Source organism: Aspergillus japonicus (genome assembly GCF_003184785.1).
Source record: "Aspergillus japonicus CBS 114.51 unplaced genomic scaffold BO86scaffold_68, whole genome shotgun sequence".
NCBI lineage: Eukaryota > Fungi > Ascomycota > Eurotiomycetes > Eurotiales > Aspergillaceae > Aspergillus > Aspergillus japonicus.
The window spans coordinates 139219-162209 of NW_020291705.1; the positions used below are offsets into that span (position 1 = coordinate 139219).

The following is a 22991-nucleotide window of genomic DNA, read 5'->3' on the forward strand; positions in this document are numbered from 1 at the left end:
AAAGGGGCCTGTCTCTTGTCTGATTCCTATCTCTGATGGGTTTTGTCTTCCTCTCACTCCAACAGCTGTAGGGAACGTCCGGATTAAGTCGCTCGTTTGACCTCTCCTGATCCTTCGTCGACCAGTACTACGCTCTTTGTCTCGCTGACCTCTCCTTCTCCTGATCCTCCTGAATAACCTTGTCACTTCTTACTTGATTGTGTTCTTGTCGCATTATCAGAATGAAGACAATCCTCCGGAGCGCATTGCTGGCTCTGCTCGCAACCACCGCCGCCGCGGTCGGCACGGGAGCCTGCACCACCAGCGCCCAGCAGGCTGTCCAGAATCCTTCCTTCGAGGACGGCACCACCGACTGGACCGTCGCGACAGGAGCGGCAGGCAGCGTTTACGACACCTACCGGACTTCGTCAGCCCCCGATGGCAGCTATGTCATCGCCATTAATGGCGATCTGGCCTCCAACGGCCTCTCCCAGACCCTGACCGATCTGGCCGTGGGGAGTACATATACGATCAGCCTGTACTGGCAACTCTTGTCGGTAGGCACAGGAACCTGTTCACTGAATGTCTACATCGACTCTGCGGAGAGCAGCAATGTGGCGGCCACCGGGCAGCTCACGTCGGCAAGCAGTGCCTGGACCCAGGTTACTGGCCAGTGGACCGCGACCAGTACGACTCACAAATTGATGGTGGACTTCACCTGCACGGCCGGCAGCTTCTCGAGCAGCTCGGAGGTCAATTTTGACGACATCACTTTCACTGGTCCTACCGTGGTCAACTGCCCAACTTCGACTGCCCAGACTTCAACGCCGACTCCCACTCCGACGCCCTCCGTCGCTTCAGCGTCGTCCTCTACGCCTGTTGTTGCTACAACTTCTTCTAGCAGCCCAGCTGCCTCATCCCCGGTTCTCTTCACCTCCGTTCCGGTGCAGAGCAGCAGCAGCGCAGTCACCATCGTCCCCTCTGTTCGTCCATCATCGGCAGCGGTGCGGCCATCGTCCAGCATCCCTGTGCAAGCCTCATCCGCATCATCCTCCGTTCGCGTGGCGCCAAGCCAGTCAACCCCGGCTCATCAGCTCTCGACCGCATTATCTAGTGCGCCGTCCAGCTCCGCTGCAGTCCCGAGCCTCACGTCCACTGCCCTTTACGGTGGCAGCACCGCGATCGCGGCGACAGAAACAGATGTGGACGTGCTGACCTCCACCGTCTACGCGACCGTTACCGCGACTTTCACCGTCGCATGTTGATGAGCCTGATCCTTATCGACGGATTTTTGAAGGTTGAACGGCTCTAGTAATATTCCAGCGTCTGTTGACTTGTAATCATGCAGGGGAGAGTATTGTAATAGTAGAGCAGTTTCTCTTAAGTATATCCATAGAGTACCCTGTTAGGCTCAGGTCTTATGATATCAAAGATATGATCATAATTACGTTGGCGCTTCCTATCGTACTCAGCTGGACTTGAAAAAAGCCAGACAAGCTGCCAGGGTCACGCTCAATACAATGATTGTCTATAAAATGGCACCTTGAAGTGGTGAGCAGAATTAATTAGTCACCGTCTTGAGGAGCGTCTCGACCCTTCTTCAGCCGCGAGAGTCACCACTTCCCGACCCTTACCCGCCAGATAGTATAATTGGTGCGGGCCGACCTCCGTTGTCGTCGTTCGAAGGGGCAGCCTGCCTTTGTGTTGCTTTCGGCAAGGACTTTGTAAAGCGCCATCTATAGTCCATTGAGGACTTGGGTACATAGTTCCTGATCATCATTCCGATTTCGTTCTCAGGCACTTCGAAGTACTATTCTCCTGGCTACACACATAGCACTGAGTACAGTATCTCTCAGCATAATCACCTGACTTTCAGTGTACGAAGAGTCTTGAAATAGAGGGCATATTATAAAGCATTACTCGGTAAAAGAAAGTGTCAAGATGGTAAACAGTATAAATTATTGATAGCTACGGCGGCGGCAACCTTTCTTTTTTTTCTTCTCTGATTCTGGATACTTCATTCTTCCGGAACACTCACAGCATAGTGCTGAGTGACTCGAGGAGATAGAACCGTACAGAAAGGAAAGGCCGAGCCAGCTAAAACTCCTCGAATGGCAGGGCAAGCAACGCCTCCCGGTGGGACGTCCACGAGTCGTCGAACCCCCCGAGCAAGCAAATCATGACATCGACCGCCACCTTGTACTTTTCCCGATCCTCGGGGAGCGCAAAGTCGAACTCGAGCTGGCCGTCCAAGTCGAGCTGGTGGTTGCGCTCTATGAAAACCTTGAAGAGGGCCGGCTTGCCCGCGCCACTGGCGAAGACGAAGCGCGCGCGGCCCCCGCGGACGAATACCCCACCCAGGGCCGCCCAGGGGTTTCCGGGCCGACCCTGACGCATCATCCCCCACCAGTCGTCTATGCCCTGGCGCGCTTCTTCCCAGTCCTTGTCAACCGCCAACCGCTGGATGTCAAGCCGCCAGCTGTCCAGTAGCTCAGGGCCGTCGTCAGCAGATACGGGGTCGTTCTCGGGGAAGGTGTGCTCGTCTGACATGACGGATGAATGGTTGAAAGGTATCTATCCCCGGGCGGAAGATAGCAAAAGCAAATGGGGTGGTGGTAGGGATGGAAGTGGCAACGATGGTGGTAGCGGGCGTTCAGCTCTATTTATCGGTTATTTGTACAGTATTGGATCAAGGACGGACCCTTTGGATGTCGCGAATATGGGCGAAGATTCCCTCGGCTTCTTTATTCTTTGCTTTGTTCGAGTGGATCTTTGTTATCCTCACTTCTTTGGCATGTTCCTCTATTCTTGATGTACTGTACTGTACACAGGGCGCAACAAACACAGATGACTATACACTAGCAGAGGTAATTTTATGTTAGACCGCCTCGAGGATTGTCTCGGTCCTCCTCCGGCCCGCTGGGTAGTAGCTGGGCAGGCCTGATGATTATATTAGCCTCTTTCTCACGAAATAAAGAGTACAATCTCCTACCTATACCTAGAGAGATGGTATTACTGCTGATGACTGTTGGTAATTCACTAGGCTTTCATTGTAAGAAGAACATTGATTGATCTGTACTTGAAAATATTACTGGCTAAGAAAATGGGTCAAGATAATACGATAAGTACTTCGTTTAACTATAATGGCTGCCTGTTTTTCCCTCCCCTTTTCCCGTATTACTTCTTCCCCATATTACTTCTTTTCCCCCCGTTACACACGACACAGGGTGCCGAAAGAATCGAAAGGGAAAGAGGAGAAGAAGGAGACAGGTGAAGGCAAATCAACTAATAGCCGCGTACTTCCAGTACCACCCTCTGCAACACTTCCAGGGTATGCTCCCACCAATCGCCCTCGGCCCAGATGGACTCTTTCAAGACGTCGGCCCGGTCAATGAACTTATCACAATCCTCGGGCCGCGAGAGGTCGAAATCAAGCTTGTCGCGCCCCAGGAAGCGGGCCGGCTCGCCCTCGGGGGCGCCGTAGACGAAGCGCGCGTAGTGCCCGCGGACCATCAGCCCGCCCATGGGTACCTCCACCAGCTCCGGGCAGGCCTCCCGCATCTCCTGCCACAGATCGTTGAAGGCCGGCAGCGCCGCCTCCCACTCACAATCATCCGGAATCCGCTTGACGGGCACTCGCCCGTCGGGCAGCAGTAGTGTTGACGTTGCGGACATGATGTTAGGATCAGGATTGTTGAAAGTTGTCCTGGGAGAAGGGGGGCACTGGCAGGTTAGGGCTGTTGATGAGGGAAGGAACATGTCATGGTGAGGGCAGTGGGCGTTACTTATAGATTTTCGGTGCAGCATGACCTGCCATAATGACCAGATATCAAGAAGTATGGAATAAAGCATCTATCCAGCGACGGGCTGCGCGCGGGCAAGTCTTGCTGGATGTGCTTTTGTGCTTTTGGTTGTTCTTGTGCACTCCTGCTCTGTCTTGATGATTTGGCTTGGTTGTCTGTCTTGGTTGGTGGGAAGGGCGCAACAAAGTCCGCTGACTGTGCACCTGCGGGGGCTGAAAGGACCTTTGTACGGAGAGTAGTAGGTGATAAAGGTGTGATGACAATGAATGTCGATGTCAGAATAGTACCTATGTCTGTGGCTGTCGAAAGTACAAGGGGAACGCTTTTGACTGGACAACGGTTGATAACAAGAGCTTACAAGGGGCCTTGTGGGTGGTAGCAGAACCTGGATCAAAGATCTCCCCTTTGGTAGTTAATGCTGACTGAGTATAAAGAAGATTCTTCACCTTATCACCGGCACAAGCACGTCTTCCTCCAAAATACAGATTCGGAGGCATTTCAGTATCGAATCAATTGTAAGGCACGTAAAAGAATCGAGTCACGGTCTGGAAGAAAAGTGACAGCCAGCTACATACTTGAATCAACAAGTCAAGCATGATGCAAAAAACATACAACAGAAGGGATTCGCTGGTGGTCACCCACCCAACTACTAACCTCCCGGCGTGTGGCTTAAGTACGGCTGAGCGGACGGGAAGCCCTGTTTTCCACACCCTGTGGTCGTATGTATTTGGGTTCTGCAAGATACAAACCATAACACATGGACAAAGCAAGATCTCGAACCATAGAAGTTTGTATAACCGTGAGCAAGTTGTCCCGTGGTCAACGCGCAGGTTGGTAGAGCACCAGAATCAGCACCACTGACCTGCGAAAGGATTTAACGACACTGTCTTATTCTCCATGGACTCAGCCACACCCCCGATATCCGTGGAGCAAGCCCTGCGATGAGGTCAATTGTCGTCATAGGAGGGTGAGTCAAACATTTTTTGCCCTGAGTGCTAGCTGAACTCATGCCTGTGTAGCATCAGCCACAGTCATGCTGAGCCACTTCCTAGCCTTCCACTAACGCATAGCATAAGTGGACCGCTCGCATGAGTTATCCGGCATCTCCGGCTGTCAGGGCCGAGTTCGGACCAACCGAAGCATGTCCCACTCCCAGCACGTCGGTACCTTCAGTTTACTGTTGGATCATTGGATGACGCCGGCCTTGACTCGCATTTCCAGCATAACAGACAAATTGATTGGGCCGCAACAAGCTATACTAACAAGGCCACATTAGTGTCAATCAGTATTAGGTGGGTATTTACGTTACTGATGGAAGAAAATTTCGCAAGCGAGTCAATGTAGCGGCCCTTCTCTCCGGGTGATTGGTCGAGTACCCGAGAAGGCTCCACCGGGCGTTTTCCCTTTCTATGTGTAGCCTCAAGCTTACTAGGTACACGTTAGTGCTGTACAAACCTATTCAAGGTTCGGTTCATGAACCCGTGTTCGTTCGAAATTGTTCATCAGAGCTTACTTACTTTTACTGTTTTCGTTTTGCCAAATGTGTGTTGTGACGTTAGGATTCAGGTTCATATGTTTCTCCGCTGGTATATTTGATGGAAGCAGTCACTGTCCTCGATTTCCTTCGGATCTCGCGGGTTGTAGCTTCGACGCTAGGGAATTATGATCCAAGCTGAGGTGGATGTGGCTGAGAGGCGTCGAGCTAGGTAGGAACGCCAGTGGCAGCGCACGAGGAGCTTGAGTAAGAGTTCAGCTTCGGAATGAGGCTTGGTGGATCATACACTTTTTACGATATTCGATTTTGTGGTTTTGTTTTTGTTCGTAGAGTCGCAGCTATAAGAGCCGGGTGTCAGCCACATTAAGCTTGATATTAGAGCAAGAAAGTGTACATAGCATTCTGGCAAACAAGACGAGGCAACTGGAAGCTATAGCCTTGCACTCTGCAATCGACAACACAATTATTCATTACCATTACAATCATCATACTCAGACAACCTCAGCTCATTTGACAGAATGGCGGCATCATCGAATTGCCCTCCAGAGAATGCAAAGTTCCGCATTCTCATGCTCCATGGTACGTTTCAACCTCATCACCACCATCATCTCGATCTGGTAATCAAGAGCTAACCAGAAAACAACCAGGCTACGCTCAAACAGCCCAGAGCCTCCGCATCAAAACCCGCCCTCTCCTCCAAGAACTCACCCAGACTCTCACTCCTATCCTCCAAGCAAGATACCCCGGAGGTATTGAATACCTCTTCCCCGACGGACCCATCGACCTGGACACCAACTCCACCTCCTTCACCACCACATCTACATCCCACCCCACAAACGCAACGCGACTAGCCTGGTGGCTCAACCTTGATGACACAAGCCGTTACATCTTCCTCAACGACACAGTCCACTACCTCTCTAATTTTCTAGACGGGAAGCCCATTCACGCGATCATAGGCTTCTCGCAGGGCGCCGCGCTGGCCGTGATGCTCGCGGCGATGTGCGAGGCCGCTGCCGATCCGCAGCGGTTGCAGGCCATTCAGACACAGAATCTTCCCGTTGACACATTTCTGCAATCGCTGTCAGGCCAACAACCGCTTGAATTTGTGTTAAATTTCTGCGGGTTCCGCGGCACGATGGAGTATTATAGCATTCTGTACACGCCGGCGCTGTCGACGCCGTCGTTCCACGCGATCGGGGTGTTTGATACGATGATCACGGCGGAGGAGAGTCGCGAGTTGTTGGAGGCTTTCGTCGCGCCGGAGGTCAGGTGGTTCTTCGGAGGGCACTTTGTGCCAAGGGATGCGGAGAGTACGCGGCAGGTTGTCGGGTTCGTGAAGCGAGTGTGTTTGGAAAGGGCGGTCGGAGATACGAGGCGGTTGGGGTCTGTCTTGACAATAGGCTCGGGGTCGGATTCAGAGTTGAGCGTGTCGAGTTTATCGGGTGAGAGACGAAGGTTGAAGAAGGTGGAGGTGCGTGTGAGGAAACGGTCTCCGGTTCAAATGGGGTGGGGAAGACGGGAATTTGGAGTGAGGCTGGCATTGGCAGTTTGAGTATTGTACAAAGGGAGAAGGGATAGATGAACTGCAATGCAGCAATTGATATGATCGATGCCTGCAAAGATGTGATTGGAAGAGTCGGGTATAGCCAAAGGAACAAATCACAACAAGAAGAACGAAACATAATCCTCAATTGAGCTTTGGGAGTACCTTGATTCGGATGATAATCCTTGCATTGTGCTTGGATTCAATCTTAGCAAAAGAGATAGTCTGTGTCTCCAATGTTAGAAACTATGCACACACAGCTTTCGCGCTTGTATTGATCTGAAATATACACTTTCTTGCTCATACTAGACAGCTCAAACACGAAATGATGGCTCAATGTTACTGTTGGAACTTGTTCGACCTGGTTGTGCTAGTCTAAATCCATACCCACACCGGTTTCGGCGACCGATTGCAGTCTGCATCTGCAGCAGCCCTGAGGACAGCCACACTGCCCTAACATGGAAGTTCAAAGACATCCCCACACATGGCAGTTAGCAAGAATAGGCTAATCATAATGTGTGCGAGCACCCAGGGGTGGTCATGCGAACCTGGGCCACTAAACTTCCTTCCATCAAAGTCTCTTGGTTTGACTATGTAAACTGCTACAAGTATACAAAAGCAGTTCGAATAGGTAGAAACAGATGAAAATCTATAGATAAGTGACGACTCAGGACCAAGATACTGTTCGAAGAGTGTGATTTAGTTCAGGTATGGAGATATCCCTGAAAAGACTCTTCTTTTTCAGAAAAGTATCTAGAAAGGTCGTGTTCACTTAAGTTATCTAGAAAAAGAACTTGCTGCTTACTTTCGTACTGAGGAAGATACCTGGAAAACGGGGTCTTGCTTACTTGCTTACTTAGGGAGGTGCCTGGAAAGCCTGGAGGCCTTATTTACTAAGCCAGGTGCTTGTTAAGGCATTAGGTGCCTCTTGTCTACCTACTTAAGACAGGTGCTTGGTAGACTGGTTTACATTGCTTGGTATTATAGTTTAAAATCTCGATATTCTAGATTATGGGCAATAGTCAGTAGAGTCTTCCCGCATCGGAGACAATACTTACTCTAAAACTTGAGTAACATTGTAATATTTGGTAAAAATTCTAGAAATGGAAGATAATCGTTCTATATGAGCACCTCTAACACATACGTGGGCAAGGCCAAAGCGGCAATTTTAAGCCCCGTCCCTGAGTCAATCGGGGCAATCCAACCGCGCGGGTGGAAAACAAGTTTTCAGACAAAATGGTCAGCCGTAGCCACTCCTTTCCTGATTTGAAGCCAGGGCATCGTTCCCACATAGTCCTCCCCACAATATCCCATCTTCAATTGCGGGGTACGGATCTCCGCATTTCCTGAAGAAATTCTACGATGATGGCATCATGTACTCTGAACGCAAATATTTAAGCCTTGAACTTTCCTACGGAAATGGGATAGTAGACCATCTTGTGTTCATGACAATCAGAAGTCAGAATGCAACTGTCTGTTCGCCGGCTACTTTCACTCGGCCTGCTGGCCACAGCGCTTCCTGCTACAGTATGCGGTGCCAACCGATCCTCAATGCTCCGAACCGTGGTCACCACCGACCTCGAGCAGGACGACTTGGCCTCCCTGATCCGATACCTCCTCTACACCAACGAGCTCGACACCCAAGCAATCATCTACAGCTCCAGCCGGTACCATTGGTCCGGTGACGGCAATGGAACCAAATTCTTCTTGCCCGATCGTGAGTACAACAGCCCGCAGTGGGCGTGGCGCTGGACCGGCACACGCACCCTACAGGACAAAGTCCTCCCTGCCTATGCTGAGATATGGCCGAATTTGAACAACCATGATCCCTCCTACCCGACCCCCGATGAGCTCGCATCGCTGATCAAAATCGGCAACATCAACTTCGAAGGCGAGATGGAGCTTGACACCGAGGGCTCGGACCTCATCCGATCCCTTATCCTCGATGATGACCCACGTACGCTGTACTTGCAGGCCTGGGGTGGTACCAACACCATCGCCCGCGCGCTGAAGTCGATCGAGGATGAATACTCGGGCGGGTCGCAGTGGAATGAGACTCGGGCTGCAGTCGTTAACAAAACTGTTATCCTGGCCAGTGGGTTCCAGGACGAGACGTATGCGGATTATATCTCTCTCCACTGGCCGCAGATCCGCGTCGAGCAGCTGGAACCTGGATACACCACCTGGGGCTACAACTGCAACAAAGGCCAGGGTAACACACGCGGACGCTCCACTGGCGATAACCTGTACTTCACGGGAAATTGGATGAAAGCGCACATTCAGACCGGACCGCTCGGAAGGCTTTACCGCTCGTGGATCGATGGCCAGTCCATGGCCGGCGATGCCCAGGACATTTTCGGGAGCCCAGCCACTGCAAACCAATCGGCATTTTGTAAAGCCCTGGAGCCATACGCCTTCTTGTCCGAGGGAGACAATGTGGTGTTTAATCCCTTGTTGACGACGGGACTGCAGGATCCGGCAAACCCGAGTCTCGGCGGATGGGGCGGTCGCAGCTACCAGAATTCCACCTCTCCCAATCTGTGGGTCATGGTGTCGAGCGAGAAGAACAAGGCGGGCGACGAGGTTGACGACTACACCACCGACCGATGGGCAGGGGCGGTGCAGAACGACTTTGCGGCGCGCATGCAGTGGTCCCTGACCCCGAAGTACAGCAGTGCCAACCACCCCCCGTCCGTGACGATTCTGAACGGAACGACAGTCGAGGCACAGGCCGGAACGACGGTCATCCTTGTCGGAAATGTGAGCGATCCTGATTCCAACAATGTCACCACTACTTGGTGGCAGTTTTTCGAGGAAGGCACTTACCCGGGCAATGTCACCGTGACGGACGTGGGAGACGATTGGGCGGAGGTGGAGATCCCCGCCGATGCGCGGAATGGCGAGACCGTCTCAATCATCTTCGAGGGGACGGATGACGGGCAGTTTCCACTGACTCGCTACGGGCGCGTATTCATCCAGGTTGTATAGCTGGTTTGCTTGCTTAAAGGCATATAATAATACTGATAATGCAGCATACTCCCTACTGTCGACTCGTCGAGCATGATCGGGTAGAAAAGGATGGAGGTTGTCATTCATAACGGTGGGGGAGATGAAGAGAGGAGAGGAGGGGAAGTAACGACGGGAGGATTTATTGCTTATCACTTATCGCTTATCTGCTTATCGGTTATCTCCTATCTCCGCCTTTTGGCCCCTTCCCCAGTCATCATCTCAGCTGATCTGTGTAGACTGTTCATCCCCTCAATCAGGATGAAAAGCTGTCGTCTGGTATAATATGCTTTGATATAATGATAATGCTTAGAAATACAGTCGAGTGGTGACCACTGTGTCTTGTCATGCGGCTCCAACGCAGGTGAATGAAGGAGTTTTTGGTAATCCGTGCTGAGCTGCGGGGTATACATAGACCATGGGTGAAGCTTGAAAGTGTTTTGGGCACGTCCAGCAGCGATTCGAATTACTCACAGGCGATCAGTTCCGAGACACAAATACGTTTCAAGAATCAATGAGCGCACCAATTACTGGCGAAGCCAAACCGCACTTCCCAATTGTCAGAAGCGATGGGTGGTCCACCGAGAACGAAGCAACCGCAACCTGCTTCTGCGGCGCGGTGCAATTGTCTTTTGTAAGCTTCACACCAATGTCTTTGCTCAAGAAAATCTACTGAAAAAGCTTCTAAACCCGTAGCCAACCCACGGTCCCGGCTTCGTGGTATCCTTCATCTGCAACTGCACCGACTGCCATAAAATCACGGCCTCGATGCACTCGACCGGCTTCATCGTCCACGACACCCATCTGAAACACCTGCGCGGACAAACGGTCCTAAAGACCTACACGCAGCCTAAATCCCCCGGAAGCGACACGACGGTGACCAACCACTTCTGTTCCACGTGCGGATCGCTCATGTATCGCGTCAGTGCGGCTTATCCGGGCATGAGTGCGCTACGGGTTGGGACGGTGGACGATTTTTCTTTGCATGAAACGAAGCTGCGGCCGACGGTGGAGTTGTTTACCAAGGACCGCGTGGCGTGGAAGCCTCCCACCGCTGGGGTGGAGCAGTTTGTGGCCGATGGATTGCATTAAAGAGAGTGCATGTATAGTACAGTACAGTAATCTATGCACAGTATGGCACGTGGTGATAACACCGACAGTCCCCGTCTCGGGTTCTTATCAAAGTTCTTCAGGAATGGCGGGCGGGATTTGGCTCGGCTGGCGGCTGCTTCGCCCGATTGGCTGGCTGCGTGGCGGACGCAGAGAATTCTCAACTCCACCGCACTTTGGCGGGCAAAGAGTGGCAAGTCCACCCGGCGAGGCGAACTGCCGATCACGGACTAGTTGATCGAGGACGGTTGAGTAGACTACTGCTCGACATGATTAGCGTTGCATAGATGGCATCAACTGCCGGTTGGATCATGTCAAGTCACTGCTGTAGGTTCGTCTGACAGGGAAGATGATCCTGCCCTCGTGCGGTTGATTCACTGGCATTTGCCACGAGGGTTAGGGTTGGGGACTGGATTATCAAGATTATCAGCAAACGATTAGCCAAGAGAAACGGAATAGAAGCGTCCAGCGTCTTGGCAACCCCATTACGCAGGGCGCGACACCAATCACGCAATTGACTCACCCGCTTCGTTAGGTAAAACAAAAATTTCTTTTATAGACCGACCACCTTGCCTTGCAGACTTTCTTCTCCCCTTGACATTTCTTGAAAGTTTTTGCCTCTTGTGTGTCGTGTGTCGTGTACCTGTCTCAGAGTAGCAATGGCCTCAGCACCTGCCAACCACGAGGTGGACGCCCAGGAAGCGCCGCAAGCCGTCGACATGCCGCGCGTGTCTCGGTTTTCCGGGGTCAAGTCCATCTATCGCTCGATCCCTTTCCAGATTGCCATCGCCAGCGGTGTTTCCTTCACGGCGCCTGGTATGTGGGATGCCATGAACAACCTTGGCGCTGGTGGAGCTGCTGAGCCCTACGCTGTCTCGGCGGCCAACGCCCTGGTCTATGGATTGTTCGCCATCGTCTGTGTGGCCGCCGGTGCCATCAACAACCGCATCGGTCTGCGCTTCGGTTTGGTCTTGGGAGCTATTGGTTATCCCATCTATGGTGCTGGTCTCTACACCAACAACTATGCGCCTACCACCTGGTTCATGCTCTTTGGCAGTGCCCTGTGTGGTATCTCTGCCGGTTTCTTCTGGGCGGCCGAGGCGGCCATCATCATCGGCTATCCCAGTCCGGCGGACCGTGCATTCTACCTGGGTATGTCAATGCTCATTCTAATGACCGTAACATCTTGTAGTTGTGAATACTAACAGCTCAACAGCCATCTGGCAAACTGCCAAAGCCGCTGGTCCGATTGTCGGTGGTGCCATCAGTCTGGGCCTCAACGCGCAGACCTCGTCCAAGGGCACCATCAGTGCCGGCACGTACATCGTGTTCATTGTGATCATGTGTCTGGGCTTCCCGATTGCCCTGTGCCTGAGCCCCGCGGAGAAGGTGCAGCGGAAGGACCGGACGTTGGTGGTGGTGCACAAGCAGGAGTCGTGGGCGGCCGAGTTCAAGGCGGCGGTGAGCCTGATCTGGACGCGGCGCGTGCTCATGTTGCTCCCCGCCTTCTTCATCAGTTACTTCTACAACGCCTTCTCCAGCACGTGGTTGACCGATTACTTCACCGTCCGCTCCCGCGCCTTCTCCTCCTTCTTCACCAACTTCGCCGGTATCGCCTCCTCGTTCATGATCGCCGCTCTCCTCGATCGCCAGTCCATCCACATCAAGACCCGTGCCAAGATCGGCTTCCTGTCTATTATTACTGTCCTCACTGGTACCTGGATCTGGGCCTGCGTCTTGCAAAGCCAGTTCTACAATGCCCCGGAGGCCCCCACCTTTGACTGGTTCACCGGCGGGTTCGGCAAATCCTACGCCTTGGTCTTCTTCTGGCAGTTTGGCGGTCAGGCCTTCCAGCAATTCCTCTACTGGCTGGTCGGTCAGTATAGTACCGACATCTCTTCTCTGTCCTACCACTGCGGAATCCTGCGCGGATTCGAAGCATTGGGACAGACCGTTGCCTGGGCGTATGTCCCCTCCCCTGTTCTTCTGGAATAGACAAAGAAACTGACCAAACCAGTATGCAAACCGAAGGCAACGTCAACCACTTCGCCAGCATTGGCCTCAACTTCGGCGTCACCCTGCTGTGCGTCATCCCCACTTGGATCGTCCTGTCTGGCCTGGAACACAGCCACGAGGTGCAGGTCACCGTCGAGGATGTCCAGGCCAAGAACGCGGACGACTCCGAAGCCTAAAATGGCAACCCCATGGATTTTCAACAAAGTCCAACCCGAATATATAGTATTTAATATTTTAGCATGAGATACCCCTTTTTCAACAATCTGGCATCGTTTAGCGTGGAGTGATTTGTGGTGGATTCATGGAACGGAATTCAATTTATCTTTACCACCATTTCTGTTTCTTCTATCCTTTCTTTCATTGGATAATATTATCTTGGTTCGGTGTTAGCTGCAGTCTTATGCAGGCAGCTGGGGATTTTACATATCTTACCAATATGAGATTTACGACCACAAATCAAGCTTGATGCAATACTGGTCTATATTATGTCTATATTATGCTACTATGCTTTGACTATACTCCACTCCTCCCTAAGAATGCAGCCATCCGCCGAAACATCTCCACGGGGTTGGAATACATGGGGAAATGCCCACTCTCCGGGATGAGCGCCAGCTCGACCCCCTCCTTCTCCAGCCGGGGTAAGTACGACAACCCGGCGTTCTCCTCCCCGAACATGAACATCTTCGGACACGGCAACCCCAAGAACGTTTCCAGTAGACTGCCTGAGTCGGATAACTGGACCATGGACTCGAAGATCGCGCGCACCGCGCCGGCGCGCACCCTCGCGCGAATGGTGCTGGCGTACAAGGCACTACCGTGGGAGTTTGCGGTCGCGGTGCGCGCGATGAATGCATCCAGGAAGGCTTCGGGGTCGTCGGCCGGGAAGAGGAAGATTTGTCGGCTTAGGAAGCAATCTTCGGGGGCGAGGTTGCCTTTGATGTCCACGAAGCTTAGAACGCGGGTGGGGTGGTGATGGGCCAGGAGGAGGGCGGTCAGGCCGCCCATTGAGTGGCCCATCAGGTGGAATTGCTCGAACTGGTAGTGTGCGAGCACCGCTTCGGCGGTGGCGACTAGGAAGGGGATATCGGTCGCGGAGAGGTTCGTGCTGGTGGTGTGCCCGCAGCCCGGTGCGTCAAAGGCAATGTAGCCATATTGCTGGAAAGCGGGGCGGATCGCGATGTCGGCGAGGTCTTCTTTGCATGATCCGAAGCCGTGGAGGAAAAGGATGGGGGGTTTCCCGGGGATTAGGTTGTTGTGGATGGTGGCGATGTTAAGGCTCACGCCTTGCACTTGGAGGGGGATTGTCTCGTACGTGAGTGGCATGGTGAGGGTGGGTTGTGAGAAGTGGATGTATGAGTATGTAGATTGCTGAGTTCCTTGCTGGCGGATGTAGAGCCTTTATTGCCTGGCCCCAGATGCAGGGGCAATTATTAGGTTTCGGTCCGCCACATGCAGGGTCAATTGATGGGTTCGGCCAAAAGTCGTCTTGCCGGCCTCGGCATTGCCGCCCATCGGGATCGGTGCATTTACCCGACCATGCTGAGATAACCATCATGGTTAATTCAGTGTATGGGTGTATTATATCTTCCTTTCCCCGATGTTTGAATCGAGGCTCTGAGTTAGTTTGTTCTTTCAGCAGCCTCTCTGTTAATAATGGCGACATCACTCTTCAATCCGCAATTACGATTGCTCAATGCTCTCCGAGCCGGCGCGAAGCCGGTGATGACCTTCTTAGGGCTTCCATCCTTCCGCACAGCACAGATCGTAGCCCATACCGGTGTCGATGTCAGTCCCATAACCTTGTGGACACGAGGCTCTCCACTGATAAATCTAGGGAATCATCATTGACTGTGAGCACGGTAACATCAGCGACGACGGCATGCACAGCGCAACGGCTGCCATCGCCGCCATGGGCGTTTCGCCGCTGGTCCGGCTCCGAATGACCCATCCGGACCTCATCAAACGAGCTCTTGATGCAGGCGCGCAGTAAGCATCTAGCTCACCTTACCCGTGAGAGGTATGCTGATGCAATACACAGTGGCATCGTCGTGCCCATGATCAACACCGCTGACGAAGCGCAGGCGGTTGTTGCACATGCGAAGTTCCCGCCTCAGGGGCTTCGAGGGCAGGGGTCCGCATTTCCCGCGATTGCCCACGGCAACGACCTGCCGACATACATTAAGACTGCGAATGACACACTCATTACCTGCGTTCAGATCGAGACCAAGTTGGGAGTGGAGAATGTGGATGCCATCTGTGCTGTGCCGGGCGTTGGTGAGTCCTTAGCCCGACGCATCTTCTAGACAGTTTGTTGATTGCATGTTCAAGATATGATCTTCATCGGCCCTAATGACCTGGCACTATCGGTCTTGGGCTATGTCCCTGCTAAAGGTAATGAGCCCGAGTTTGTCGAGGCGATTGAGAAAATCGTGGCGGCGGCCCGGAGGCATGGGAAATGGGTCAGTCGATTGTCCAACAACGGGGCTTTATGTAAAGAGCATCTCAAGGTGTATGATACGGTGGCGTTGAGCTATGATATTCGCGCAATGCAGAACTGGTATACCAGTGAGTTGCAGGTGGCAAGATCATAATAGACACAGACAAGAGGAACGACAATACTTTGGATTCTTGTTTTTGGGTGTTGCTTTTCGGGTTGTGTCATCTTTCCTAGCAGAGTAGATTGCGCAGATATATGTATCCTTTGAAATTTGATATAACACTCAAGGCTCAAGATGTAGCAATGCTGTCGTTCAATGTCCTCTCTCAGTATGAGAAAATATAGTTTCTACCACCTGGGCCTTCCACACGACACTACTATTTGAGAGTGGAATAGGTGTTTGGTTCATCAAGGATTCAAGATTCGTAACACAAGTCAATTACAATGAAGAGTGTGACATTGCCTAGGGAGTTGGCTATCAAGTGAAAGCGGGAATAATTCACCACTACCACAATACTTCCTCTACCTGTCGAGTGTGAAGAAAGAGAGCAAAGAGCAAGTACGCAACCTTCAATCATTTCCCTCACTCATCCTTTCCATGCCGCTGCAATGTATGGTAACCCAGCTTCTTTCGTGCCTCGGCGATAGTGGCACCGCCGGCAATCATCTCTCGAATTCCTTCCTCGCTCTTCTCAATCTGGCGTGCGACTTCGGCCACCTCACGCGCCCGAGCGCGGGGCACAATGACCACGCCGTTTGCATCGGCGACCACGATATCTCGCGGGTTAACGCGGACCTTCCCGATACCGACGGACTCGTTCACGCCCCCGACCTGCACGCGGTCCTTGCCCGTTCGCATCCACCGACCAGCCGTGAAGAGCGGGTAATCATCGCTAATCGCACGGTTCACATCTCGACATACCCCGTCGATCACGGTTCCGGCAATGCCTCGCAGGCCGGCGTACTGTGTCATGATATCTCCCCAGACTGTACAATCCGTGCGACCGCCGTTGTCAATGACGACAATATCCCCCTCGGCCACATCATCCACAAAGTCTCCCACACTACCGGGTGGATCGCTGGCAGGCACATACCGGACGGTGAAGGCTGGTCCGACGGTGACTCTGGTATAATTGGCAAGAGGCATGATGTCGAATGCCTGGCCCGCAAGGCCCAGTTTATCCAATGCATCTGACACCGCCGGGGTATCAGAGTCGGCGAAGAGAGCCACAAGCTCTTTGTCTTCTGGGATGGCAGACTTCGGATTGTGCTTGGGTGGTACGGCTTCTGGCGCTGAATTCTGCTGCAGGGTTGGAGCACTCTCACTCTGTCGAATGGCTTCGAACTGCGAATCGTGCATCACCTCCGAGACAGGGTGGCCGGCACGAACGGCCTCCACCATGCGGGCCTGGCGACGATCGATGCGCTCGGCCAGATCGACAACCTCGTCAATGCGCGCAGCTGGCACAAATACCGTTCCACAGTTGTCGGCAATCACATAATCATCTTGATGAACAGTGACCCCGCGTACCTGTAAGGCGGTCCCCGACGCCACCTGCACCAGCCGATTGCGGGCGCTAATCATCGTCACTCCTCGACCGTACACGGGGTAGCCCACGTCGCGGCTGCCGTCGATATCGCGACTCATCCCATCGATGATGGTTCCGCGGATGCGCTTCTGCTTTGAGGCGTTGGCGACAATGTCGCCCCAGCAGGATATGCCGTCAGTCCCGCCTGCGATGACCAGGACGCGGTCATCAGTGGTAACGGCGTCGATGACGGGAGTGAGCAGATGTGTGGTCGGCTTCGCGTCGGTCTTGGGGCCAACTTGGACAGTGCTGGCACGTCCAACAATTTTCGGGCACTCCCAAAGGGGTCGTAAGCCAAACGTCGCCCCCTTGAGGTTGAGAAAGTCTAATGCGTCGGAAACTGTGTTGCTGTCTAGTGCTGCCAGGCGATTAAGAATGCTGATTCCGCTCATTGTGTCGGCTGCGAGTGGGAAGGGTGGGGGTTCAAGAATAGCAGAACTATGATGATTAGAAAATGTGACCAAAAGATGCCAATGGGTTAGTTCAGGGCAACTCTAATATGAAGTTGGAGAGGAACTTGGAAGGTCTTATACATTGCTACTGGTACTATCGGGGAATCGACAGTTGGCCGACGGGACGGTCGGTCGCCACAACGGGCGGATTTCTGCTCCCGCCGATCGGTAATCCTGGTGCAGGATGTACATGAGATACTATAGACCAACAAGTTTTCGGGTAATGTTATGACATCAGGCATGAAGTGATCCGGTGGCTGAAAGTGCCTAACATCCTCACGACTAGACCGCGGCTTATGCTGGATACACTGAGGAAAGTAGCACTGAAAGCCGACTCAAGTGACTCTGCGGTGAGGTGCCTTTCATTGTGCCTTGTTTGCAACAGACACCGTGAACCTGCGATCCTCTTCCCTTCTACCCAACCCCTCCGACCTCCTCAGTTCTTCAACTTTGCATCTTCAAATCAGTAAGTTGAGTCCTGATCGTCTTCCATGAACGGCGAAAAGATTACAAGCGATTCCTGTGCAATAGATGCGGATATTCTGCGCATGCCTACGCCATCAGGCGATCAATACTTAATCGCAGAGAGTGAAAAGCCTATTCCGGGATGTGCATTTGGGAGCGTCATTTTCGAGTCCGTGATGTACCACTATATGGAGTTCAAGCCGGGGTCTTGTTTTACCTAGCTTGTCTGCCGTTGAACATTGATCTCGTCGATACCTCGGGACAAAGACCGCATCTCAGCACCGGTCAAAGCACGAGATTATGGCTTGCTTGCAACCCTTATACCGACTTTGCTCGACGCATGATCCCACACAGATTGGCGAGAACGGATTCTCTACCATTTCTTCGATCCAAATCAAACCAGGGAGTAGAACTAATGTATAACATGTGCTCTGGTGAAGGACTTTCCAGATCGTCCACATACTCGTCACGCAGATCCACCTGAAGAAAGCATATATAGTGTTGAGTAGCATTGATTATAATGACGCTTTCCATAGTCTCAGAATCAGCTGGCTGAGCGATTGGAGTAGTACCAACAAGGCTTTGGAAATGACAGGCCTACCTTTGCTGTAAAGCGATACTAGGATAAGATAGTCTGGCAGCGAGTGCCTCGCAAACCATTTGCGCAAAGCTTTCATCCGAAAGAATAGACCGGCTGTCCTGTAGGCACTGAAACTGTGGCTTCGCTTCCAGGATAGCGACATGATTATGTGTAAGCATGAAACCGCCATCTTGTTTCTGCTGCCGTAAGCAAAGCCCGCCGTCGTCAATGGCGATTATCTGACGGTCTCTCCTTTTGTTAGGATTGCGAGTCGTGTCTTTGCATCCCGGAATTCGACGACTGTTGGGTGCTGAGTTAGGACCCTGCAGGAATGCCTTAATCTCGTCTGACGGAGACTGTATGTCAGATGATTTAACATGAGGCAACAGAACGGGGAGAACATTGCGCTGTGGCTACCGTTGCACTACACGACATGCCAGCAAATGGCTTCGGCTCCAAAAACTGGCGGATACTTCGTCTAAGTCTGAAAAGATTTGTCCATTCTCACTTCGAAACGGGCATTGAAGGCATACTCCGTCACCACACTCTGAAAATACGAAGGAGGAGCCATGATAACAATATTCTAGACATGTCAGATCTAGTGTACTGATTGATCATGATCAAGACTGCAATGGGAGCAGTGGGGTTAAAAAGAGGGGCCAGCCCCGCTCAAGGTGTCGGTGCCCGGTGCCTGAATTGTGCCCCACTGGCTCAAGTGACAAGTTGCAGTCACTGTGGCGGGTGCGGTGATGTTTGTGGCGGCTGACCGGGCGGTCAGAGCTGTCAGAATTTCTTCCGTCAACGCCGCGGCGATCGCGTCAGTCAGTTTGCAAAGCATCTTCAACAACATACACTCCATCATCAATGCCACCATTCTTGTGATGGCGGCCACCTCTAGGTCACCTTCCTTCTCTGAGCTTATCCGATACCACACTTTCTATTTGGTCAATCCTCTACAATAGACTTCACGCCATCTCGACCTGGTCGAGTGTCGCTTTCAAGATGTCGCGACCACCCCTTCCTATAATCCACCAAACCACAATTCCGGCATGATTTCGGCTCAACGTTCCAACCAGGGGACCGATGTTGAGAACCTTGCGAAGAACTGGAACGTCATTAACAAGCGCTGCGCACTTTTCAACATCCTAGTGAATGACACGCGCCTCTTCGCAGGACTCAGGTACAAAAGCTAGCTATGATGGACCCGTGGATTTTCGACAGACTTCACAGACCCTGCGACCCGGCAGCAAAGGTAGCCCGTTCTATTTCCGAGGTCGACGTGTGTGCCGTCTGGCAAACTATGTCATGTTTATTTACCACGAAAGAGCCATTGACCCCACAGAAAGCCGGACACCTACCCCTGTCGGTTATCTGCAGTACAACTCCATCCATGGAGCACGTCGAAAGCTATTCGAAGCTCGTCCAGGTCCGAGGGGAGAGAGAAACCGGCCTGGTGGCACATTATGCCGGAAGCGCATGCAACAGATAACTCCGGAAGAATGGACGGAGGACGCGTATTTCGTGTGTCCCCTCCTAGCCCTCGCGCAGTCTGAGGAGCAGCGGCGAGTTGAGTCAAGCCCGGCTACTTTTACTGTATGTTCTCGGTTTGCTTGCTTGCTCTCCAAGTCTTCGTTATCTTGGACTCTAGGTTGATTAGGTACAGTCTCGTCTTCTCGTGACGGAAGTAGCAGATAAAGAGAAGATAGTCCTCTACGAGGCTGACATTACAACGGAGCTTCTAGATGGGTTCAAGAATCCGAAAGAGGCAGATCGTCCTATGAATTGGCCCACCGTTAGACGCAAGAAGGTACCATACCAGCCTTACGATACCTTCCCTGAAAGGATGATGGCAGAGCTCCAGACGCCTGCATTCTCGCCACTTGATGGAACCAGTTCGATACCCGACAGTTCGGTGCCAGACATGGACGGTAAGACTCCAAGAGGTCAGAAACGGCCGCACGATGCAGAAGAGGATGCACCATGCAAGCAGACACGGATCTCCGACACATCATAGCTGAACCGACGTCAACACTAATAAGATGCTTGATGATCAGAATAGTCAAATAATTAATGTATACGAGCCATAGCAGCCGTAAAATCCTCTGTGATTCTTGCTTAAATAAGAGACCCAAGCCAAAATGGGATGGTTAACAATTGATTAACAGATTGAGCGTGGTCAGACTGTACTATGATTCTCGCCCGGGGCCTTTATCTGCCGAGAAACTGGTGCATATGACCCGATTCTCCTCACCAACTCTGCCCTCGCCTCTGGCAAGAAGACTGGCATCGGATTATCTGCCCAAGCATTACCTAAGGTGCCATTTAGTGGTGGGACCATGTTCATCTAAGCACGCATTTTCCTTGGATAGAGGCTTCCCGCCACTTGCTGGATTCGGGCTTACGGCTACTAGGGGCTTGCTACCCACAGCTCCATTCTGGGTGGTGTAGTTGCGGATAGCAGTCGGAATTAATTACTCTGGACCGCAATGCAGGGTGGAGTGTGGTTATGGGTAAGAACATCCCCGCTTATAAAAGAATCGGATAAAGACAGATGGAGTTTGTGATCTGGGAACAGTCCAGTAGCTCGGGTGGATGCTTTCCCCTCTTGTCCACTTCAACTCCACAGCAGCTCACAATTTGGCCTCAGGAGTCGTTTTCGTCTTTTGGGTATACGCATCCCAATCCACCGGCCGACCGGACTGGAACTCACGCACTCCATGGGCACCATCGCCATCGGGTTGCATCATCTCATGGAAGAGTGCCTTGATCCCCGACGCCTGTTCGTCCTTGCCGGCGTGCTTCCAGGCGAGCCTGACCAACTCCTTCGACATGCGCGACGCATGGGGCGAGACGTGGCGCAGGCGCACCAGCAAGGCGTCCAGCTCCTTGTCTAGATCCCCGGGATTCTCTGCGACCTCGGCGACGAGGCCCAGCGAATGCAGCTGGTCGGGCTTGACCGGACGAGCCGAGAGCATGGCCTCACGCGCGAAGGCTGTCCCCCACTCTCGGATGACATACTTGGAGATCGTCGCAGGACAAAGACCCAGTTTGCCCTCGCTCAGCGTGACCGTAGCGGCCTTGGTGCAGAGACGAAGATCACACGCGAACGCCAGTCCAACACCCCCGCCAAACGCTGGCCCATTCAGACACGCGATCGTCACCTTTGGGCACCGATCAATGACCTCGAACAGCTCTGTCAGCCTGGCGAACTGCGCCTCGCTGCTCTCCTTTCCTTGTGCAACCGGGCTACTCTTCCCCAAATCCATCCCCGTACAGAAGAACCGCCCCGTGCCGGTGATAACAAGCCTCGACACCGCTGGATCCGAACTCGCGGTATCTATAAGTGAGTGCAGCTCCGCAATCATCTTAGCGGTCAACGCATTCCCATTCCGCGGACGGTTCAGCACGATCTTTAGATTACCCCCGCAGCGAAACAGCCGCATTCCCTCAGCGTCAATAGCCAGAGTCCACCGTAAAGCCGTCAAGGGCGGCCGAGAGTCTGTAGGCGACTTGGCAGCAGTCTTACCCGCCAGCGCAACTCCAGCCCGACTCCCGTTTTCTCCGCCGGGTAGCTGCTTCGCAATCCAGATCCCCGTCTCGACCAACCGGGCCAGATCAACGCCCGTCTCGACCCCGGCTTCCTGGAACATATACACCACATCCTCGGTAGCGGCATTGCCCTTGGCTCCGGGCGCGAACGGACACCCGCCCAGCCCCGCGACGCTGCTATCGAAGACGCGCACGCCGCAGGTATACGCCTCCCATATGTTGACCACAGCCTGGCCGTAGGTGTCGTGGAAGTGGCCGGCCAAGGCACCGACGGGGATACCACCGGCTTCGGTGAGATAGTGAAGGAGACGGCGGACCTTTGCAGGGGATCCCACTCCGAGGGTGTCGCCCAGGCTGACCTCGTAGCATCCCTCTTGGAGGAGGGCTTGCACGCAGCGGAGCACCGCGTCGGGCGGGGTGGGTCCGTCGTAGGGATCAGAGAAGATGCAGGAGACGTACCTAGCACCATTATCAGCCTTGCTGACCTTCATCGAAGTGAGGTAGGTGGGGATTCAACATACCCTCGCACAGCCAACCCATCTTGCACAGCCCGCCCGACCACCTCCCGCGCCCTTGCAAGGCCGACCTCCACCGAACAATTGATATTCGCCCGGCTGAACCCCTCCGTCGCGCTGACGAACACCGCGATTTCTTTCACGTCGAGGGACTGGGCGATCTTCAGACCCTTAAGGTTCGGGACTAGCACCGGGAGCCGGAGGTCAGGGCTGTCGTGGGCTAATGCCCGGATGGAAGGGTGTTGAAGGAGATCCCGGCAGTCTGCGAGCTGGGGAATCCGGCGCGGGGAGACGAGGGAGGTCAGCTCGATCGTCTTGAGACCGGTTTGGTGGAGATGATGGATTAACTCAAGTTTGATGGGGGTAGGAATTTGCGTGGTGATGTTTTGGAGGCCGTCGCGAGGACCGACTTCCACAATACGGACTGATGAGGAGGGCATGTTTTTTGAGTG

At 53.1% G+C, this 22991-nt stretch overlaps 13 protein-coding genes across 13 annotated transcripts; 7 read left to right on the forward strand and 6 right to left on the reverse strand.

Moving 5' to 3' along the window:
* Positions 1 to 77: 77 nt before the first annotated feature.
* On the forward strand, positions 78 to 1423 carry BO86DRAFT_439946 (uncharacterized protein). Its single transcript, XM_025676185.1, has one exon. The coding sequence runs from the start codon at positions 222 to 224 to the stop codon at positions 1242 to 1244; it is 1023 nt and encodes a 340-aa protein (XP_025523679.1). The 5' UTR covers positions 78 to 221; the 3' UTR covers positions 1245 to 1423.
* A 653-nt stretch (positions 1424 to 2076) lies between these two features.
* Positions 2077 to 2674, reverse strand: BO86DRAFT_439948 (uncharacterized protein; the record flags this gene model as incomplete). The annotated part of the gene is made up of 1 exon (XM_025676186.1): positions 2077 to 2674. The coding sequence occupies exon 1, from the start codon at positions 2527 to 2529 to the stop codon at positions 2077 to 2079; it is 453 nt and encodes a 150-aa protein (XP_025523680.1). The 5' UTR covers positions 2530 to 2674.
* A 590-nt stretch (positions 2675 to 3264) lies between these two features.
* Positions 3265 to 3654, reverse strand: BO86DRAFT_403417 (uncharacterized protein; the record flags this gene model as incomplete). Its single annotated transcript, XM_025673937.1, has 1 exon — positions 3265 to 3654. The coding sequence occupies one exon, from the start codon at positions 3652 to 3654 to the stop codon at positions 3265 to 3267; it is 390 nt and encodes a 129-aa protein (XP_025523681.1).
* Positions 3655 to 5795: 2141 nt separating this feature from the next.
* Positions 5796 to 6829, forward strand: BO86DRAFT_403418 (uncharacterized protein; the record flags this gene model as incomplete). The annotated part of the gene is made up of 2 exons (XM_025673938.1): positions 5796 to 5856; positions 5925 to 6829. The coding sequence occupies 2 exons, from the start codon at positions 5796 to 5798 to the stop codon at positions 6827 to 6829; spliced, it is 966 nt and encodes a 321-aa protein (XP_025523682.1).
* A 1470-nt stretch (positions 6830 to 8299) lies between these two features.
* Positions 8300 to 9913, forward strand: BO86DRAFT_346633 (DUF1593 domain-containing protein). Its single transcript, XM_025669254.1, has one exon. It carries the CDS (start codon positions 8372 to 8374, stop codon positions 9806 to 9808), a length of 1437 nt encoding a protein of 478 aa, XP_025523683.1. The 5' UTR covers positions 8300 to 8371; the 3' UTR covers positions 9809 to 9913.
* Positions 9914 to 10303: 390 nt separating this feature from the next.
* On the forward strand, positions 10304 to 10918 carry BO86DRAFT_439955 (GFA family protein; the record flags this gene model as incomplete). The annotated part of the gene is made up of 2 exons (XM_025676187.1): positions 10304 to 10460; positions 10523 to 10918. The coding sequence occupies exons 1-2, from the start codon at positions 10341 to 10343 to the stop codon at positions 10916 to 10918; spliced, it is 516 nt and encodes a 171-aa protein (XP_025523684.1). The 5' UTR covers positions 10304 to 10340.
* A 737-nt stretch (positions 10919 to 11655) lies between these two features.
* BO86DRAFT_322301 (uncharacterized protein) lies at positions 11656 to 13128 on the forward strand (the record flags this gene model as incomplete). The annotated part of the gene is made up of 3 exons (XM_025668383.1): positions 11656 to 12088; positions 12153 to 12900; positions 12954 to 13128. The coding sequence occupies 3 exons, from the start codon at positions 11656 to 11658 to the stop codon at positions 13126 to 13128; spliced, it is 1356 nt and encodes a 451-aa protein (XP_025523685.1).
* Positions 13129 to 13465: 337 nt separating this feature from the next.
* On the reverse strand, positions 13466 to 14307 carry BO86DRAFT_439965 (alpha/beta fold hydrolase; the record flags this gene model as incomplete). Its single annotated transcript, XM_025676188.1, has 1 exon — positions 13466 to 14307. Exon 1 carries the CDS (start codon positions 14273 to 14275, stop codon positions 13466 to 13468), a length of 810 nt encoding a protein of 269 aa, XP_025523686.1. The 5' UTR covers positions 14276 to 14307.
* Positions 14308 to 14605: 298 nt separating this feature from the next.
* BO86DRAFT_439967 (HpcH/HpaI aldolase family protein) lies at positions 14606 to 15543 on the forward strand (the record flags this gene model as incomplete). The annotated part of the gene is made up of 4 exons (XM_025676189.1): positions 14606 to 14737; positions 14787 to 14938; positions 14991 to 15226; positions 15281 to 15543. 4 exons carry the CDS (start codon positions 14606 to 14608, stop codon positions 15541 to 15543), a joined length of 783 nt encoding a protein of 260 aa, XP_025523687.1.
* A 313-nt stretch (positions 15544 to 15856) lies between these two features.
* On the reverse strand, positions 15857 to 17488 carry BO86DRAFT_439971 (RraA family protein). The gene has a single exon (XM_025676190.1). The coding sequence runs from the start codon at positions 17368 to 17370 to the stop codon at positions 15973 to 15975; it is 1398 nt and encodes a 465-aa protein (XP_025523688.1). The 5' UTR covers positions 17371 to 17488; the 3' UTR covers positions 15857 to 15972.
* A 676-nt stretch (positions 17489 to 18164) lies between these two features.
* On the reverse strand, positions 18165 to 18781 carry BO86DRAFT_206181 (uncharacterized protein). The gene is made up of 2 exons (XM_025666785.1): positions 18497 to 18781; positions 18165 to 18421 (listed from the first exon to the last, which is right to left on the reverse strand). Exons 1-2 carry the CDS (start codon positions 18652 to 18654, stop codon positions 18214 to 18216), a joined length of 366 nt encoding a protein of 121 aa, XP_025523689.1. The 5' UTR covers positions 18655 to 18781; the 3' UTR covers positions 18165 to 18213.
* Positions 18782 to 19524: 743 nt separating this feature from the next.
* On the forward strand, positions 19525 to 20824 carry BO86DRAFT_412865 (uncharacterized protein; the record flags this gene model as incomplete). The annotated part of the gene is made up of 3 exons (XM_025674691.1): positions 19525 to 19655; positions 19723 to 20068; positions 20139 to 20824. 3 exons carry the CDS (start codon positions 19525 to 19527, stop codon positions 20487 to 20489), a joined length of 828 nt encoding a protein of 275 aa, XP_025523690.1. The 3' UTR covers positions 20490 to 20824.
* A 281-nt stretch (positions 20825 to 21105) lies between these two features.
* BO86DRAFT_439974 (aldolase) lies at positions 21106 to 22979 on the reverse strand (the record flags this gene model as incomplete). The annotated part of the gene is made up of 2 exons (XM_025676191.1): positions 21106 to 22483; positions 22546 to 22979. The coding sequence occupies 2 exons, from the start codon at positions 22977 to 22979 to the stop codon at positions 21106 to 21108; spliced, it is 1812 nt and encodes a 603-aa protein (XP_025523691.1).
* Positions 22980 to 22991: the final 12 nt, after the last annotated feature.